Source organism: Astatotilapia calliptera, chromosome 17, assembly GCF_964374335.1.
Source record: "Astatotilapia calliptera chromosome 17, fAstCal68.1, whole genome shotgun sequence".
NCBI lineage: Eukaryota > Metazoa > Chordata > Actinopteri > Cichliformes > Cichlidae > Astatotilapia > Astatotilapia calliptera.
The window spans coordinates 26,363,406-26,381,277 of NC_137438.1; the positions used below are offsets into that span (position 1 = coordinate 26,363,406).

The following is a 17,872-nucleotide window of genomic DNA, read 5'->3' on the forward strand; positions in this document are numbered from 1 at the left end:
GACTCAAATGACAGAGCATAAGTTGTGTGTAAGCTTCCTGTGATCTGCCTACAAACTGAGATTGCCTTCTTATTGAATTGTGGCGGCGGTGCATCTGTCAGCGATGACTCAGCCGAAGCACCGACGTTGAAGATTAAAACGTTAGAGAGTTTAATTAAATCTAGAAACGGCAACAGTGGCTCTTCATCAACCAAGCAGATAGGATCTGTCTCTGGAACCTTATTGTTAAATGTTGTTAAATGACTCCTCTCTTTGCGTTTACCTGTCCTTGATTTATCTTGGCATCCTCTAAGTGATGATGCATGAACTTTAGCACGCTCTCATTTGCAGAGCGAGCTGGAATCTGAGCCAACTCGTTTGGAAAACTGACACTGCTGTTTCTTTTTGTGTGCAACCAATTTGTAGTTCCGTGTTTTGCCTCTTTGTGTAGTGTAATGTCGCATACCAATCATAATGCCAACCGCCTGGGTGCCACAGACACCACTGAGACTCACGCGCAAAGGTCAGCAGCGGCCACTGAATAGATTTATTCCCATTTATTTCTTTATTAGGCTGCCCATGTCTCTGCTAGTGAGCAGGGAGCCAGCAAACAGGGGGGGGGAATAGAGGGATGACATGAGGTATTATCATGGGAAGATAATGTTTTGGGTTTTTGGGGGGGAAGGGGTTTGTAATCCAAAAAATCTACAAAAAACAGCATCACAAAAAAAAATCTGAAATCTGGTTGTGTTATGTTAGCGCCAGTAAACTGCAATACATCAGGGCGTAGTGTCGCATCCGATGGCATTGATTGCCTGTGACATGACAAGTTGCAAATGCGAAAGGTGGAACAAATGTCAGGGCCACCCAGCTTGCTGTTACTGCAGCACAACTACATATGGCACAAATTTGTGTCAAAGTGAGTAAAGTTAAGAAAATGTACCAGTGGGGTGGAGTTTTTAGACATCGTGCATCTCCTGAGAGTATTTTTGGGATTTAAGCAGGAAAATTCTGCCAGACTTTAAGCTTGTTAAGATCAAAGTACACACTCTTCTGAGAGTAAATGATCACAATAAACTATTTTCAGTTTTGTTAGAAGTCTTTGTTGGTAGAAATTAACATGAGAAATGGGGTTAAAGTAGAAACCTATAGATGGTGAAAAATTTGAAAATGCTTAAACCTTTGACACACACCCCCACCACCACCACCTATAAAGAGTGGGCAGTGGCTCTGTTGTGCTCCAGGGGGCATTTTGCTGGATAGTTGGTCACTGCACATTAAAACAGTTGTTCTGGGTGATCATCCCATCTTCAGGGATTACAAGGGGATCATTTCTTTTGTGTCCCTCCAAAGGTTCTATGGTGAATATACCTGTGGTTGAAATGGGACTTTAACATGGGCCTTCATTTCTCTTTCGACTGAATAAAGTCTGAATAAAGAAGTTGAATTTTTTTCCTATCGAATCCCATATTTAGGATATAGGAGCTGCGTAGGTTTGAGGGAAAGAGACAGGATTGTGAGATCAAACGCAGAGCAAGACATGGCTGCAGCTTCTCCTTCCATGCTTAAATCATTACCATTTCTGACTACGATGTCTGATCCTCTGGGGTTGTGAAAGGAATACTTTGCTTATCAAGCTTGTTCACAGTGTTACATGTTTGTTCCTGTTAAGGAAAAGGATGCACTGAACTGCAGAGTAGCAACTGACTACAATGTTGCCAATTTCTGCAAATAAGTAATTGTGATTTCTATTCTTCTCATCCGTAAACTCTCTCCACACTCTTTCACGTGATTCTTGGGTAGATGGTAGAAGAGGTTTGTCATGTTTGGGGCACGAAACAAGCGATAGCGTATAATATGAAACAATAGGCATTTTAATTTTGTCATCCAATATATTTCATCATATCGCACAGCTCCATTTTTTGACACACAATTTTCACTGACAGAAACAAGATTTGATCAAGAATTACCAAAGTTTCTGTCCATAAAACTGAAATAATCCATGTGCACCACACCTCAGTGTAGTCCACAGTGTTCAGGTTGAAGGTGGCACATCAGGTGAGGAGTCCTTTCAGGAGCATGATCAACAGTGTTTATATTAGGCTTCAGTCACACAAGCCTGTAGATCATTGGGCGATGCCAACACTCCCCAACTACTACTAGGTGGATGTGAAACTGAGCAGTATGATGTAAAGCAGAGATTGAGAGATTCAAGGTAAAAGTTGCGCATTCTGAAACATGTTGGATTTAGCTGCAAAGGGTCTGTTTCCTGTTTCCGTCAGGCCTGGGTGACTGCGATCTTACAAGCAAAATTGTATATCTCAGTTAAAAGGTTTTATCTTTTATGGAAAGATTAGATAGCACCAATCTTAACTAACAAATACAACATTTAACAACAAGTTGGATGGCTTTCAATTTTTAGTTTTGATGATGGAACTACCACTTTGTTTCAGGGCAGGGAACAATTGCTTTGACTGCTGTGGCCTTAAAATAAATAAATATTATTTTTTTAAAAAACGGGGCAAAATTTAATTGCACATTCACTTGGAGAAGAACAAGCTGGATAAGCTGCACGAATACGAGCTGAAATTGTCTCCACCCAAGCACAAAAAAATAATCTGTTCATCCAGTGCTTGAATTCACACACAGCAACACAGAGAGAGGAAGACTGGGGTCTCTGGTGAATTTTGATAAGAGATCAAATAATTTCTAATGATGTTAATGTTTACCCATCTTTCTAGATTTGCTGAAAGCCAACTGTGAGTTGATAAAAAAATTTTAAAAATCCTACACGTGGGAGGTAAAAAAAAAAAAAAAAGATAAATGCCAAAAGGTGCACACACAGTCAACCATCTGAAACGCATTAGGCTACATTTGTTCACCATAAAAAAGATCTCTTTAATTTTACAGTGAGAGGCTAACATTAGCCCTTCAGTTATTTAAACGAGACAACGATAGCACTAGAAATGATGGTAGAGTGTGCAAATGTTTTGGCCCTTTATAAAAATGTATCCTCATATCATGAAGGAGCCTGCCAGCTTCACATCAAAGCTACAGCAGAAAACCGATTCTATCCACTTCTATTGAATCAATTGTTTCATGTTGGTCTTGTGTTTTAAAAAAAAATCAGCCTCATTGCAGTTGTGTGCAAAACAAAATCATTTCTAGGTACACGGTTGAATATGCGTGATATTAAAGCAGAATTTATTCAAACACGCTCGTGCAGTCACTGGGTAATCACTCCATCCCATTAAAAGCCAAATAGGAGCGCTTGATTTGTTTAAGAGGCAACCGAGGTCAGTGACTCTACTCCTCCCACAGACAGGAAAGGGATTCAAAGCACAATATAGAGTTCAGTGGTCTAAGTTTGATGGCAATAAGGCTCCCATCGCATTTTCTACTTGATATAATCTCAGCATTTCGCCCTTCATGCACAATACCCCCTGGCTCCCTCCCTGTGCCGATAGGAATGGATATTGATCCCTGGCGGGCACCGCCTCAGCTTTGGAACCGGTGGGGACAGAGCTGCAAGTGTGAACATGGCAGACAGACTGTGGCTTACTGGCAGAGAGCCGAACTCATCGCTCTCTTGCTCTTTCCTCCCCTTCTCTTTCTCTCTTTTGTTTCCAACTATTCCATCTTGAACACACACAGCCAATGAATCACTGTCTAGTTACACACTGATTCCCTGGGAGGCTAGAGGAGGCTCACTGAATCAAACCCTTGTTCTTTTCTTCTTTTCCTTTTCTAGAGAGCAGACCTTCACCTGAGGTCTGCACGGTTTCTAAAGCAGCTGGTGGTCACATGAGGCGAAATGTCAAACCAGGCATAATGTACAGTTTACTCATGGTACTACTAGCAAGGGGAGTTTATGTAAGTGTGCGGGGGCTTGCGTGCAAAATTTGCCTGGGGATCTGTGCGGATAAGATGAGGAAAGTGTGTGCCTGGCTGTTGTGTAGGTGTGCGCACAAACTGTGTGAATCAAACCATGTGGCTCGGCGTTTGTGCGAGTGCGTGGGCGGGCAGCAGTGAGGGAGAATGTGGCATGTTAGTGGAAGCTAAATGGTCGAGCGTACATGTGAAAGAGATGATAGTCTCGGCAGCTAATTACAGCCCTGCATCTCTGCTGGTGTTGCAACGAGGACACAGACTGTTAATGGTCTAGATCGCCACTAATGAGCCTGTCTGGCATTGACACACATACACGTGCCACCCATACACACAGGCACAATAATTACTGGTGATGAGCGACAGAGTGGCCATTTGTTGGGCAAAAATGGCTCAGGAGTCAAACTGAAATTTAAGGGATGGATAAATATCATAACTATATTATGAGTGTTGGCTTTTTCAAGGTGATGAGGCTTAATTGACTGGAAGGTTTGATCATAAATGTCCTCATTTGGTCAACAGGCAGCGTGCTTCTATTGTCGGGATTTCAACAACGAGTTCTTTGGGAGTCATGGAAATAAAGCTTGAGTTTAAAAAAGAAGAAAAACCACTAAAACAACAGATTTAACTGAACTTTAAAAGAAAATACTTTGTTATGATTGGTCGCTTTTATGACAAAACTTAAACAAACAAAAGTTAAACAGCCTGCCATGCTGCAAAAACTGATCATGGATCGCGCTTTAGGAGCGCAGGCCTCCACAGATCCCAAACTGTTGGTGCACCTGGGAAAACAGCAGGAACAAGCTTGAATCACAGAGGGTCTACCCCACAGCCCAGAGGTAGTATCTAAGTATCATCTTAGAAATATAGGAGACCGCAGAGGTCCATGTCCCACGGATCAGAGCTGTTTCAATGAAACAAAAGGGGTCTACTATAGTTCATTGTGTATGACCAACTTTAAACTTGAAGACAATAGTAGCAGGATGGATACAAAGGTATTTACTATCTTGCACTAGGAATCTAGCTAATCAGGTGGAGCCCAAGTTAAAGGGCAAAATACAAGAAATTGCATCCTAAATATCCCAAGATGCAGCGATCGGAGTGTAAGTGTGCATCTGATAGCGTGAATAAAAAATTGTATTAATTCTTATCATGAATGGATGAACATGTATTTTAAAAAGTGGTCCGTTTGTAAATTTAAGCACCAGTCCACTCACCATTTACTATTTAAACTGTACTGACAGCAGATCTTATCATTTCTGACCCTCGTCATTTAAATACACATTGTCAAGATTGCAGGAATTGCCACCTTCTCTGTGAGTAAAACTACTCTATTTCTCTGTGCGACAATGACTTTCCAAAGCTGAGAAGTCATGTGCACTTTGCATTACAGTAGTAAATGTTCGGTTCTGTGTCCATGACAACACCAAGCTGAGCAAGGCAAGGCTTGCTGAACAAAGAGTTGATCATACTAACTCTCTTTGTTTTTAATTTTTCCTGTGAAGTCGCATTTTTCCTGTGCTTCTTCTTGTTTCTACTTCAGTGAGTTACTTTACTTCTTTCTAGTTTGTACATACAGCTGTGGAACTGACACAAACAGGATGCACTGTCTAAGTGTGTGAGGGGAACCTGTAATTGAACCTTCCTCGCCTCACTAGCCATTCTTGATCTTTGATGCTGGACATTAGAAGTGTGTTGTCATAGTAACACCATCATAAAAAAAGCCATAACAGTATTGTCGGATTGTGGTTGTGGGAGTTTGTGAAATATGTGGGTGTTATGAAAGCATAAAAGCTGTCAATCTCACTTCCAGTTGACTTTAAGTGTGTGTGTGTGTGTGTGTGTGTGTGTGTGTGTGTGTGTGTGTGTGTGTGTGTTTTTGTGCATATGTGTGTGTTTTTTGTCACAAGGTGGTAGATCTGTCTGCAGGATTAAAGAGTGGCCATTAAAAAATCAAATCCAAACATATGCACACATATACACACTATTTAAACTTAAGCTTGTGGTGCTCGTTCAGTCCTCCGCATCAGATTGCCATTTCAGTTAAAGGGATGAGCTGTGTGCCTGGCCCTGAACTGGCAAATATTTGGAGAACGTGTCAGAGACTGAAGCATGACAGTTGTTTGGTGACAGATATCAGTCAGTTCCTCTCATCTCTCTCTCTCCCACTTTCTGTTACTCTGCTGTGGGGCACAAAAAACAGCCAGCTCAATTAGAAAGTGTGGCCAGCCTCCAGTGGGCTAAAGAAGCGAGCCAAATTGCTATATGTTAAGAGGTAGATCATCATTTCAGCAGCATTATGACAGTTTTATTACGATGGATAATAGCTTGGCTAATGTTTACAGCTCGTCTTTTTGAGCATGTTGGGTCAGGGAAGACCTGCAACTCAAATCTCACAGGTGGTGCTGCGAGTCTCACACCGGTCACAGTTTAATGAGCTGTAAGAGGTGATTTTATTGGCAACCACCCTGTTTTGTCTCCTTACACATCTGTGGATATCCTACAGCAATTCTTCTATTTTGAGACCTCTCCCCAGAAGTAAGGCTTCAATCACACTGGCCAAGAGACCAGTTGGCAGCCTCTTGGCAAGCTCTAGGTCACTAGGGAAATATGTGCAATTCAGGACCGTTTGGCAAGGGGTAGCTGGAAGTTGTTGGCTGGGTAAAATCAGTTGGAAAGACAGTGCTTCACCAAAAAAACCCTTGCCCTTTTACTGGGTACCAGCAGATTTCATCAGTCACCCATAGTTAGTGTTAATAGCGACTGCCCAAAACCTTTAAAAACCATTCACCAATCATTTTTCCCTAGCGACCAGCAGTTGCCAGGGGATCACTGACCAGTCTCAAGGCCTGATTCATTCACGTTTTAGGAACAAATTTCATAACAACATCCAGCAACAACTCAGCAACCAGTTGGGGAATGTGCATTGCAATCAGTGGTTGCCAGATAGCTGGTCTCTAGGCTTGCATGGCTACGGCTGAATGAACTGAGAAACCGAAGACCCATCACATTCATAAAAATTAAACATTTACTCAAGCTGAAATCAAGGAAGAAATAGGGTTGTTTTCTGTCAGTTTTTTTTATTTAATTAGACTACTTTTGGTAACCCAAGGAGCCCCCTAATGGTCACTACATATAATGCAGGTTTTAGGCACTTAAGAACTCTCAATACAGAACTTTAAATACAGTCTATGTTCTGAACAAACAGTAACACAACCGCTGATATTTTTTGCTGTTTTTTTTTTTTAATGACATTCACCCATTTTTTCCCCATTGGAAGCTAATTTTGACAGCAGCAGGTTTTAATAAGCCAACATGTAAGATTTAATTTGGCGCTTTTGAGAACCAGTGCTTTCTGTGAAGTCCCTGCCAGCTCCAGCATCTCTGGAAACATTTCCAGTTCCAAACTCTTTAATTAGAGTTTTGCCCAGAAACCAGGAATTGAAAATGAGGCACAACTTCAACCAAATGCCCTTCACTATTACCTGAAGCTGTGCCATGGATGGAGTGGAGTCAGACGCAGTCATTACCTGTGCACTTTTACTGATGTGTATTGCTGTTGTTATACTTATATTGGAAAAGGCTGACGCATACAGTAGGACAGGACACCAGTTAGCTCAGAACTTAAGTGCAAGTTGGACGCTGCAGGGTTCATGTAGCTCTCTGTAGCTGAGCTGACAGATCTGATTAGCATTTGGGCTAAGAGCTTTCAGCACCACGGACAGCTTCTTTTGCCCTCCCTCTCTCTCTTGGTGTTCTCTCTCAGCCGCTCACCCCTTCTCAACTTCTAGCCATGGGGCACTTTGACACCTACGTCTGCATAAATGTCTGGTATGCCTGAGCTAACAGTGTCTTTAACCCGTGGATCACCTCCGTCAGTGATGCCAGGTAGTTCACCCTCTTTCTGTCGGTCTGGCTTATCTCAGGTTCTTTTACCCATGTGGAGGTTCTGCTCTGTTGTTGCCTCTTTTGCTCACTGTACCCTCCACAAAGACTCAAATCTAGGTATTCTGGAAAGCTGTTCATTGATTCACCTTCTTTGGGAATAAAAGCAAAACTCCTTCTCTGCCCCTCAAGTTATAACACTTCAAAAGTCTTTCTTTTTTTGCGCTGATAAAAATGCTCCCATGTGCATTGAAAGTGAAATTGTTATTGAGTTTTAGATAAGCTCCTGTAACTGGTTTGTTTCTAAAAATGTTATTTGGCTTGTTTTGACAGAGAAGAGCCAGTGCTCTGAAAAACATTGCTGGAGTTCTCTTTGTAGCCTTTGTTAATTTCCATGTTGTCACCATTCCACTAGTGGCTCAGTGAGACGAATGTTTTTACAGTGCGATTGGAGTCTGGCCAGGCCAAGACTGGGAAGGCTGGCGCATAATTCGAGCAGTCACCCTTTAATTTGATCCCTCAATTTGCATGTGCTTGAAGCTTCCCAGAGGGAAGACTGTGGCAGCACTTGAAAGACAAGAGAAAGAAAAAGTGAATAAAGAAGATGGAGAATGCACCTTTTCTTAATATGCTCCTGTGAATTGCACTAAAGAAAAGTGCTTCATTACTCTGTGTCTGCATGTATATGAATGCATATATACAAGTGTTTGATGCTTGCTGCATGTCTTGTACTTTTTTACTGATGATTTTCTTTCATCGCTCAACTCAGAATTCTGGTTCTTGTGCTTGGACAACGTTGTAAGCAGCTGAAATGTGTGGAATAACATTTTAAAGGTCAAAGCAAGATGAATTGGGAAGTGAAAGGAGAAAGTATGTTCTTAACTTGCTGCACTGCATTGCAAACTAAAACCACTTTATGGTCACCCTGAACTTAAGTGAAAGTCAGAGTTTTATTGCTGTAGGCACTGACAGATCAGTGATATATTCACAAACGTCTCTTTGCCTAGTGTAGTTGCCGTCCTGCTGAGTGCTGATATTGAATGCTTTAATGAAATGTTTGCTGAAGATTGATCAGAGGTATTGAGTGAGGTCAGCCTTTCCTCATTTCAAGTGAAAACTGAAACAATGGATTCATGTTGAGTGTTCAGTTCTTTTATACTACCTCTGGATCCCCTAGTTACCTTTAGATGAACAGATTTAGACCTAGGTTAATTTTTTTCATACCTTCCTGGTGTGAAACATCACCTGGGGATAGGACATGTGATGGCTTTTATGGTAAATCATTGTAGCTGGGTGGTTATGTAGTTAGACAAATTAGCAACTAGTTGCCTTTAGAAAATTTAGAATTGTTAATTTATTAAGTTGAAAACAATTCATATTATTTAATGTACACCACCGTTTAAATGTTTGGTTACACAGTAGCCCAGTAGCTAGGGCTGCACGATTAATCGTTAGAAAATCGCGATCTCAATTCATACTTATGTGCGATCTCATTTCCAAATGACAACGATTTAAAAAAAAAAAAGAGAGAAAAAAAAAAGACGACGATTGTACCGCATTTTGATCCGGGACGTAATCTGCATGAAAACAAGCGCTCACTCTTCCTGCTCAACAAATGACAAGGGCGGAGCCTTATACCACGTGATACAGAAGCTGTGCCGTGTGATGCTAAAATTAGCAGGGACAAAACAACGGAGAGCACGTCAGGGATGATGAGAAAGTGACAGGAGAAAATCCGTCCCGGTCAACCACCCAAACATCAATAACGGGAACCTTATACAGCGCTTCCCTATACCCGTCGATCTCCCGCAGGCACAAAGAAATTACGGAGGCTATCACTTATCACCTGACCAAAGATAGGGCTCCCATCAACACTGTGCAAAACGAGGGATTTAGGAAAATGATCAACACCCTAGACAAACGCTACACAGTGCCGTCCCGCAACTATTTTTCTATTGTTGCACTACCTGCTCTATACACGCAGTGTCGAGCAACGGTGGAGACGGAATTTCAAGCAGTACAACATTTTGCGGCAACAACAAAACGAGACATTTGTTGTTTTTATGTTTATTTATTGTTTTTATGTTCAGTCTCAACTGTTACGAAGTTGATGTGCAGTTAATAAGCGCAATAAATATTTATACTGGAAAAGAAAATCGTGAGAGAATCGTGATCTCAATTCTAAGCAAAAAAATCATGATTCTCATTTTATGCAAAATCGTGCAGCCCTACCAGTAGCCCACAATCACCAGTTACTTCATTGGCTACACCTTGCTAGTATTGGGTTGGGCCAACTTTTCCCTTCAGAACTGCCAGAAGTGGCATCGATTCATCAAAATGCTGGAAACATTTTTGCTTCATACTGACATGACAGCATTGCACAGCTGCTGCAGATTTGTCAGATGCACATCCACACTCTATAGGAGTTAGATCCGGTTACTGTGGAGACCATTTGAGTACAGCTCAAGAAACAGTTTGAGAGGATTTCAGCTTTGTGACACGGCATCTTAACCTGTTGGAAGCATCCATCAGAAGACTGGTACACTGCGGTCATAAAGGGAGGGACATGGTCAGAAACAGTACTGGGATAGGCTGTGATGTGCCCAAAGGGTACCAAGAAAATATCCCCTATACCATTACACCACTAGTAGCAGCTTGAATGGTTAACACAAGGCAGGATGGATGCATGTTTTTGTGTTGTTTGTAGTGGGCCCGTGTGAATTGGATCCTAAGTTTCCTGTTCTTAGCTGTGGTCTTCTGTTGCTGTAGTGTCTCTGCTTTAAGATTTGCGTTCAAAGATCCTCTTCTGCATACCTTGGTTGCAATGAGTGTTTATTTGACAGCTCAAAGCAGTCTGCTCATTCTCCTCTGACCACTGAATGCCATTTTCACTCAGAACTGGCGCTCAGTGGATATTTGCTCTTTTTTTTTTTTTTTGGAGGATTTTCTGTAAACCCTGCAGATGCACATGTGGGAAAATAAATCACATTGTCTGGCACCAATAGCTAATCCATATTGGAAGTCACTCAGATCACCTTTCTTCCCCATTCTGATGCTCAATCTGAGCTTAATCTGAATTAAAGATTTTATTTAATCACATAGGAATTGAATCTCCACTAAGACCCCCACCTTTATCTTGATTATTGTTGGATGACTTGCTGACAGCTGTCCATGTGACAGACATTGAAACACTGATAGTCAGCGAGCTCACTGAAGACTCAGTTTGTAGGATTACATCTGTATCCGTGACTTTTTCTCTTGAGGCTAAGTGTGCACATGTTCAAGTGTGTTGGCTGGTGCACATTTATCAGTGAGTCATTTTTATATTTTTTACCTGTCACAGCTGACTGAGCTCTGGAGCCTGTGTCACCAGTAGACTGCCCTCTAGTGGCATTTGGTGTGCAGTGCATGATAATATAGAACAGTTTGTCACATTAGTAAAACCAGAGTGTCTGTATTTGTGAGGATCAGGATTTGTAATACTACATTTTAATGTTTTTTATTCATGCAGCTGATTTGGATTTATGGCCTAAAATGTTCAGCAAACATGCAGCTGATTTCTCTAATAATCGCACCTGCTCATAGATAAGCATTTAGCAGCTGAGGAGATTTGAATTTCCTTTAGGAATACTTGTGTAATAATGTAATAATTTGTCAGTGTTGTGTTTACAGCTTGTTTCCGCTGCCCCAAGTGGCTATAAATATAATAACGCAGGTTTAAAATGCATCAGTATAAAGTTTGGCCTCGCTTTCTATTTAACAGAAGGCAAACATTATTACCTGATATCTCCAAATCAGAATAAAAATCACGTTTTATCAGTAGCAAATACTCTGTATGTGCAGCAGTGAATTTTCTCAGGTCTTATTTTAATCTCACTTTACATTCACAGTTGGTTTCTGCCTCATAGAAATGTATTTGCCATCGCTTGCTTTGTGCTTTCATCATGTTTTAGACGTCCTTTTCTTCGTCCTTTCTACCACTTACAAACACTGCTGTCATGTCCCATTATTGTCTTCATTTGGTTTAAATTTAATTCAGATGTTTTCTTCATTTTATTATCCTCTAAGATATACCCTGGAAACCCTGGCTTCATTGGGTAAAAATAAGCCTCACATCTCATCTTTTTCCGTCTAAAACATAAGTTGTTTTTTTGTTCTCTCAACATTACAGGTCACTATTCACCCTGGAAGACCCCTAAGCAGGTAACATGCAACATCCTCAGAAATCCAGACTATCCACATTTCTGCTTTTTTATTCTGTAGATTACCACCAGTGGCTGCAGTGTGCATACGTATGTGCTAACTGGAAAAACTCTAAATTTAGCAGTGACTTGTCTGCTCTTTTGTCCGTCGTACTAACCCCCACTGGTGACTCACTATATGTCCGTGTCCCGCTTTTGATATTCAGCCCTTCTTTATCGTTATGAGATGGCAGAAAGTCCAAGTAGCCCACTCATAACATCACTAGACTTGTATCCTCCAAGTCAGGCGTGATTCATAGCCTGGCTGGGTGCCATCAGGGTAATTTACACTCGGGGCATTAGGACTATTATGCTACAGCTCTAGTGCTGCTATCCATCTGTGTTCAATGCTTTGGCATGAGCCAGATATGTTTCATCCCCTTTTTAATCTTCATTTCATAACATTTGTCCATTTGGCAAAATGTTTCAAAAGCTTTTCTGCACATCTATACCCTGCTTTTCTTCCACGGTCATTTATCTTTCACCTTCTTTCTCTTTTTTTTTTTTTCCACCCAGTAGAGCAAAAACCCGTCATGTGGCATCTCTGCAAACTTGCCTTTAGCTCCGAGTCCTGCCTCCACTGCTGTTATAAATACACTACTACACTGTCATTTGCTGTCCCTACAGGCCTCTAACAACTCTGTCCACCAAACACCCTCTCAGATCAGATTCATTTTGCTTTATCTGTGTCACCCTCATATTCCTTTCATGCCTTGGCATCTTCCCAGCACTGCTCTGACCAGTCCCTGACCCCAGCTAATGTTGTCCCCATTCCAGTTCCCAACTAACATCAGAGGAAACCTCAGTTGTGCAGCTTTTAAGATGCTTTGTCTGCTGAAATCCCCTCATTGTTCATCGTTTCTCCTTCCATCTCAACACAATCATCGTCTTTCATCTCTCTCAGAATAATTGTAATCCTAAACTCTGAGCTTTTGTAGTGCAGCAGTCAGCATACACAACCTCTCTCTTGTCTTGTTTGTTCACCTTTTTGGATGCCCCACCTGCGCCTGCCCCTCTCTTTTAAGTGCTAAAGCCCCCGACACTAGACTTTAGTACTCGTATAATTAGGTGTAATTTGTTAAAGGAATACTTCTGCAGCAGAGAATGAAATATGGAGGACTTTGGCTAATAAGGGAAGACAGGAAATCTCCTAATTGCCATATTGACCTATAGTCCTGCAAACACTCACCCCACAACTCCCAAGAGTTTTATTTGCAAATGAGCTTATTAAGATTTGCCAATCAAACTCAGCCGATACTGTAGGTAACGGAGAACAGTGCTTAATGTGGCAACACATACAGGTGTTTTTCATTCAGCAATGCTGTCAGCCTGCAGTGCGCTCTATTCATGTGATCAAGTAGATCATCGCCATAGTGTGCTTGCTTCAGTGTCTTAATCTCAAATAAGAAGAGACAGAGTGAAAGAGAGATCAGGATGCAGAAGTCTACTCCCCGCCTTAACAAGGTCCCCAGTCTCAGCAGCCTGCCCTATGCAGACGTGCTTCACATCAATAGCAGACGCGACTGAAAACTGCAAAGAGCGGAGCTGCTTTTCATTCCTGACCAGAGCTTCCATGAAGTTGATATTTATTCTCGGTACATCTGGAACCAGATGACCTGCATTTCTCAGTATTAAAGTATGGCACTATGCAGCCAATCTCGCCGTCTCGCTTTCAAAAGGCCTGTTGTTCCCTCCAGATCTGTCGCTCACCCTTTTTTGACATGTCAACATGTCATCTTGGCTATCTGCTTAGTGTCATGCCATGACTCAGGCGGCCCCGCTTATCTGACACATCAAGGCTGACACTTTGACTGGTGATGTCAAAACTGCCTTTGTCACCTCCAAAGCTTGACAGCACATTTTCAGATGTCTTTCTGGATGAAAGTTATCCGATTTCTGATTATATACCACACTCTACCTTACAGATAGAGAATAACTTTTGCTCTGGCCCTTAGAATCGTCTATCATTTTTTTTAAATGTCCATCTAGATGTGCCAATCACATATGTCAGGTGCTTTCCTCCCTGCACACATCCCCATAAACACTGTGATCTGAATGCCAAATAGAAACAGCTGGCAGTATTTTGCTTATTTCTACTACTAACCTCACTAACATGCTTGAATTGACAGTTGGCGAAACACTGCCCCCTAACAGGAAATATTGAACCACATCAATTAGGTGCAGCAGGCCTGTCAAGCTTTGTTCTTTCCCAGATGTTAAAATATTTTAGCAGGGCTGCCTATTGTAGTCACATTTGGGGTATTTCTTTAGTTGTCATAGTTATCTCAAAAATACAAGACGAAGGCTGACTTTGCAAAATGCTGCATTCCTGATGTTTCAATCAAAGATGTAAAATTATAATTCTTAATACACATCATCATTAAAACAGTCTGGAAAAAACAGTAAACGGCGAGTTCAAGTGAGTCTGTAACTGACACACTTTGGTGCTTTTTTTAATGCCCAGGGCATCATCATCAGTTTCCTGAGTTGTCTTTTTGCCAAAGCTAAAAGCATCAAGTCTTTTCCAGTATGTTTTTTCTTTCACCACATGTTTTAATCTTAAAATGAGAAGGAGACAGATGTTACGGTTACATAAAAACATGTAAATTGACAGGCACCTTTTTGTGAGTCGAAAGCATAATTTTTTTTGTTAGAAATGAGTAGTTTTCCTTACTTTTCTCTGAAAATAGACATGCATTATTAAGTTGTAAATATGTCCGAGCAGGCAAAGCTTGACGGGTGTAGCAGCCATAAATGGGCGCGGCAGGGTTTAGTGAACTGTCACAGCTCCTTAAACGAAACCGTGCCTAGGAGTTTACGGTTCTTACTGTGATTTTGAGGATGAAATCAAGCATCAGGAGTGGGAGAGCAGGAAGGGAAATACTGACCGCTCATGCCGCTGTGCTTTGCAGGTGCTGGAGCAGTGGGAGTCCCAGCAGGGCCAGAGCAGCCCTGCTCAGACCAGCCTGTCGGCTCCTGTTATCCCCCACAGCGCCCCCTTCCCAACACACCATCTTCACAGGGCCTCGGTCCCTGAGTCTGCCTCCGAGGCCTTGGCCCTGGCAAAGCCAGACCCATATGACCTTTATGAGAAGTCCAGGGCTATCTTTGAGAGTAGGCGTAAGTACCAGCGTTGATACTGCAGGTGAAGTGCTGTGAAAACACACTCCTCTCTAGAAATCAAGCAGGCCAGCTTCTACGAGGGAAGGCAGAGGAGTGAAGAGCGATCACTCTTTCTCTCAATCACAGAATTGATTCATTGTCACTTTTGTTGCTCCACAGAAATCTGAAAAAGTCTTCTGAAATTTGCTGACCTCTTTCTTCAGAGCTGAAGATCTGTGTCTGAACTTTCCACACAATAACCACGAGTATAAAATAAAAATCAGAAGCTGTGTAGATAACTAGAAATACTGATCATTGTAAACTGAGAAGTGTCCCTGAATAATCAGACAGGTGCTTCTGCACAGTTATATTTCCATCCTGTGACTTGTAAAATTATAAAATTCTACATATTATTGCGATTGTGCATACATCATTCTTTTGCTCAATTGAGCATTTTAATCAGTAGAAAGTAGGACATGCTTTTTATGCACATTTGTATTTGCAGAATAAGGATTTTAGTAACATCACAGATCTATATTATCATAGCACACAGGTACTAGAATTAGTTTTCTTAAATTCTGTAACGAGACATTTACACTAAATATTATTGTGTTTCTTTCACATTATTTCACATCATCGTTTCACATTCTTTCCTACTTGAAAGTAAAATGTGTTTCTGGGAAACATAGTGAAATACGGATTATGTTGAGTTGGCTTTTCCACTCTCACAGTGGTGTGTAAGCCAGTTTCTTCACTGATTCTCTTTAGAGGTTAACATCTGCCTTGCATATAACTGATAACAGGTCTCATGGATTCATGGCTTGACAGTATCTTTCCTCTGGTTTATTGGAGGATATTGCTATAGTAAAGTTACAGTAAAGTTTTTATTGTTAAGGCTGCTGTATATGAGGTACCTGCTATTCAAGAGGACACGGCTGTCAGAAAGTCTTCTCATCAAATCTTCCTGTTTCGCTCACTGTCGCTTCCTCCTCTTCTGTGGCGGATGCCGTGATCACTGCTGCCTTCCTCTCAGTAAAGGTCAGGGGTTGTGCCTGGTAATGCTCAGTAGGAAAAACACACAGACAGATTTTAGCAGTGCTCCATTTGACCGCCTCACTGGTGTAGGTAAAGCTGGGTGTGACCTTTTATTTAGCATCACAACCTCAGGCCAGCCCAGACTCCGTCAGCTGTGGTTAAGTTCAGTCTTCTCTGACCCTTAATAAATTAATGTCAGCGATTACATAAACAGACTGAGGTATAGGATCAGGTATTTCAAACTCTTTAGCATACATTCTCAGCTTTATGAGCCTGTATTAAAAATGGTCACAGTAGGTTTTGTGGGTTATTCAGTGTGACAGGGAAAAGCAGGTGTTCCTGTTTTGTTGTGTTTTCTTAAATATAATTTGACAGTTTCATACGCATTAAAGTCAAAGACACTTCAAAGACGGACATGTGAGATCCTGAGTGAATAAATCCCAAGCAGGCTGCATTGCTTGAAACCACTCGAGATTTTGTGTGCGTGTGTTTGTATCTTTGAAGAAGATTGTTCGAAGATTGTTTAGACCAGTGCTCCCAACCTTTTTTCATCTGACTACATCTACTACTGCAGCCCTGTCAGACGGACTCTAAAAACCTGTTCACAACATTCTTGATCTTTAAATCTGTTAAACTGAGCTTATTTTAAACTGCATCTAAACACTTTTGGCATAATTTTCAATTGTAGATAGTTATCTGATCCAGATGTCCTTACCTGTTAGCGTGTTATTTTAGCCATACGTCACTACTGCTCAGTTTAATAGCTGGTGACCAATTTCACCACTTTCGAGTTTTGTGTGTACAGTTTCGACCTTTTCTTTATTTTTTTCCATTATATTGTTGGCTGCACATCCATGATGAGAATCTTCTGTTACACTATATCCTGAAGTTGCATGATTGTAGATTGTTGGAGAAATAGATCTGGTGACTGTGGGGTCCAATTGCTCAAGAAACCAATTTGAGATGATTTGAACTTGGAGGCATGCCTGGAAGCAGAAATCAGGAGATGGGTACATTATGGTCATAAAGGGATGAACTTGGTCAGCAGCAGTACTCAGGTAGGCTGCCGGGTTTCACTAATGGTCAGTGGGTACAAAGGGACTGAAAAGGTACAAAGAAATTATCCTCCACATCATTACACCACCAGCGGCAGCAGTCTGAGTTTTACGCTAAGTTTTGACCCCAACGTCTGAATGCTGCAGCAGAAATCGGGACTGATCAGACCAGGCAGCATTTTTCCAATCTTCTATTGTCAAGTTTTGGTGAGCCCGTGTGAAATGTAGCCTCAGCGTCTGAAGCTACAAGTGGCACCAGGTACGGTCTTCTGCTGCTGTAACCCATCTGCTTAAAGGTTCACATGTTGTAGATTCTCCACGTCTACATGCCAACATGTATTGAGTGGCTGCCATGTGATTGGCTGATTAGATATTTGCAAAGTTATTCAAGTCCAGAGGAACAGGTGTACTCCTTATAAAGTGGCCAGTAAGTGCATTTCGATGTAAAGTTTTGTTAACAGCATTGTTTATTTGTTCATGCTATCTAGTCAGCCAACCTGTTCGACTTTTTCGGGTTTACTCCATTAATTAATTCAAGCTAACAGTGAGCTAATATTATAAACTACCCCCAAAAATACAGATATACTTGAACCTATTTCCTGAATTTGATGTTTTTGAGTGTAGAAATTGACTTTGTAATTTTGATTGTTCTTAAAATATAAAGAAAAAATATAGACATACTGAAGA

General features: G+C 41.3%; 1 protein-coding gene across 10 annotated transcripts in view; it reads left to right on the plus strand.

Moving 5' to 3' along the window:
* magi2a (membrane associated guanylate kinase, WW and PDZ domain containing 2a) overlaps nucleotides 1–17,872 on the plus strand; it is a 256,526-nt gene that overhangs the window by 217,806 nt on the left and 20,848 nt on the right. For 9 of the 10 annotated variants that reach the window (XM_080292089.1, XM_026146239.2, XM_026146241.2 and 6 more), the window contains 2 exons: nucleotides 11,924–11,955; nucleotides 14,906–15,113. The exons of the other annotated variant lie outside the window; for it this stretch is intronic. In XM_080292089.1, the coding sequence (XP_080148215.1) occupies nucleotides 11,924–11,955; nucleotides 14,906–15,113 (240 nt within the window). The remainder of the gene's footprint in view (nucleotides 1–11,923; nucleotides 11,956–14,905; nucleotides 15,114–17,872) is intronic. 10 annotated transcript variants of the gene reach the window in all.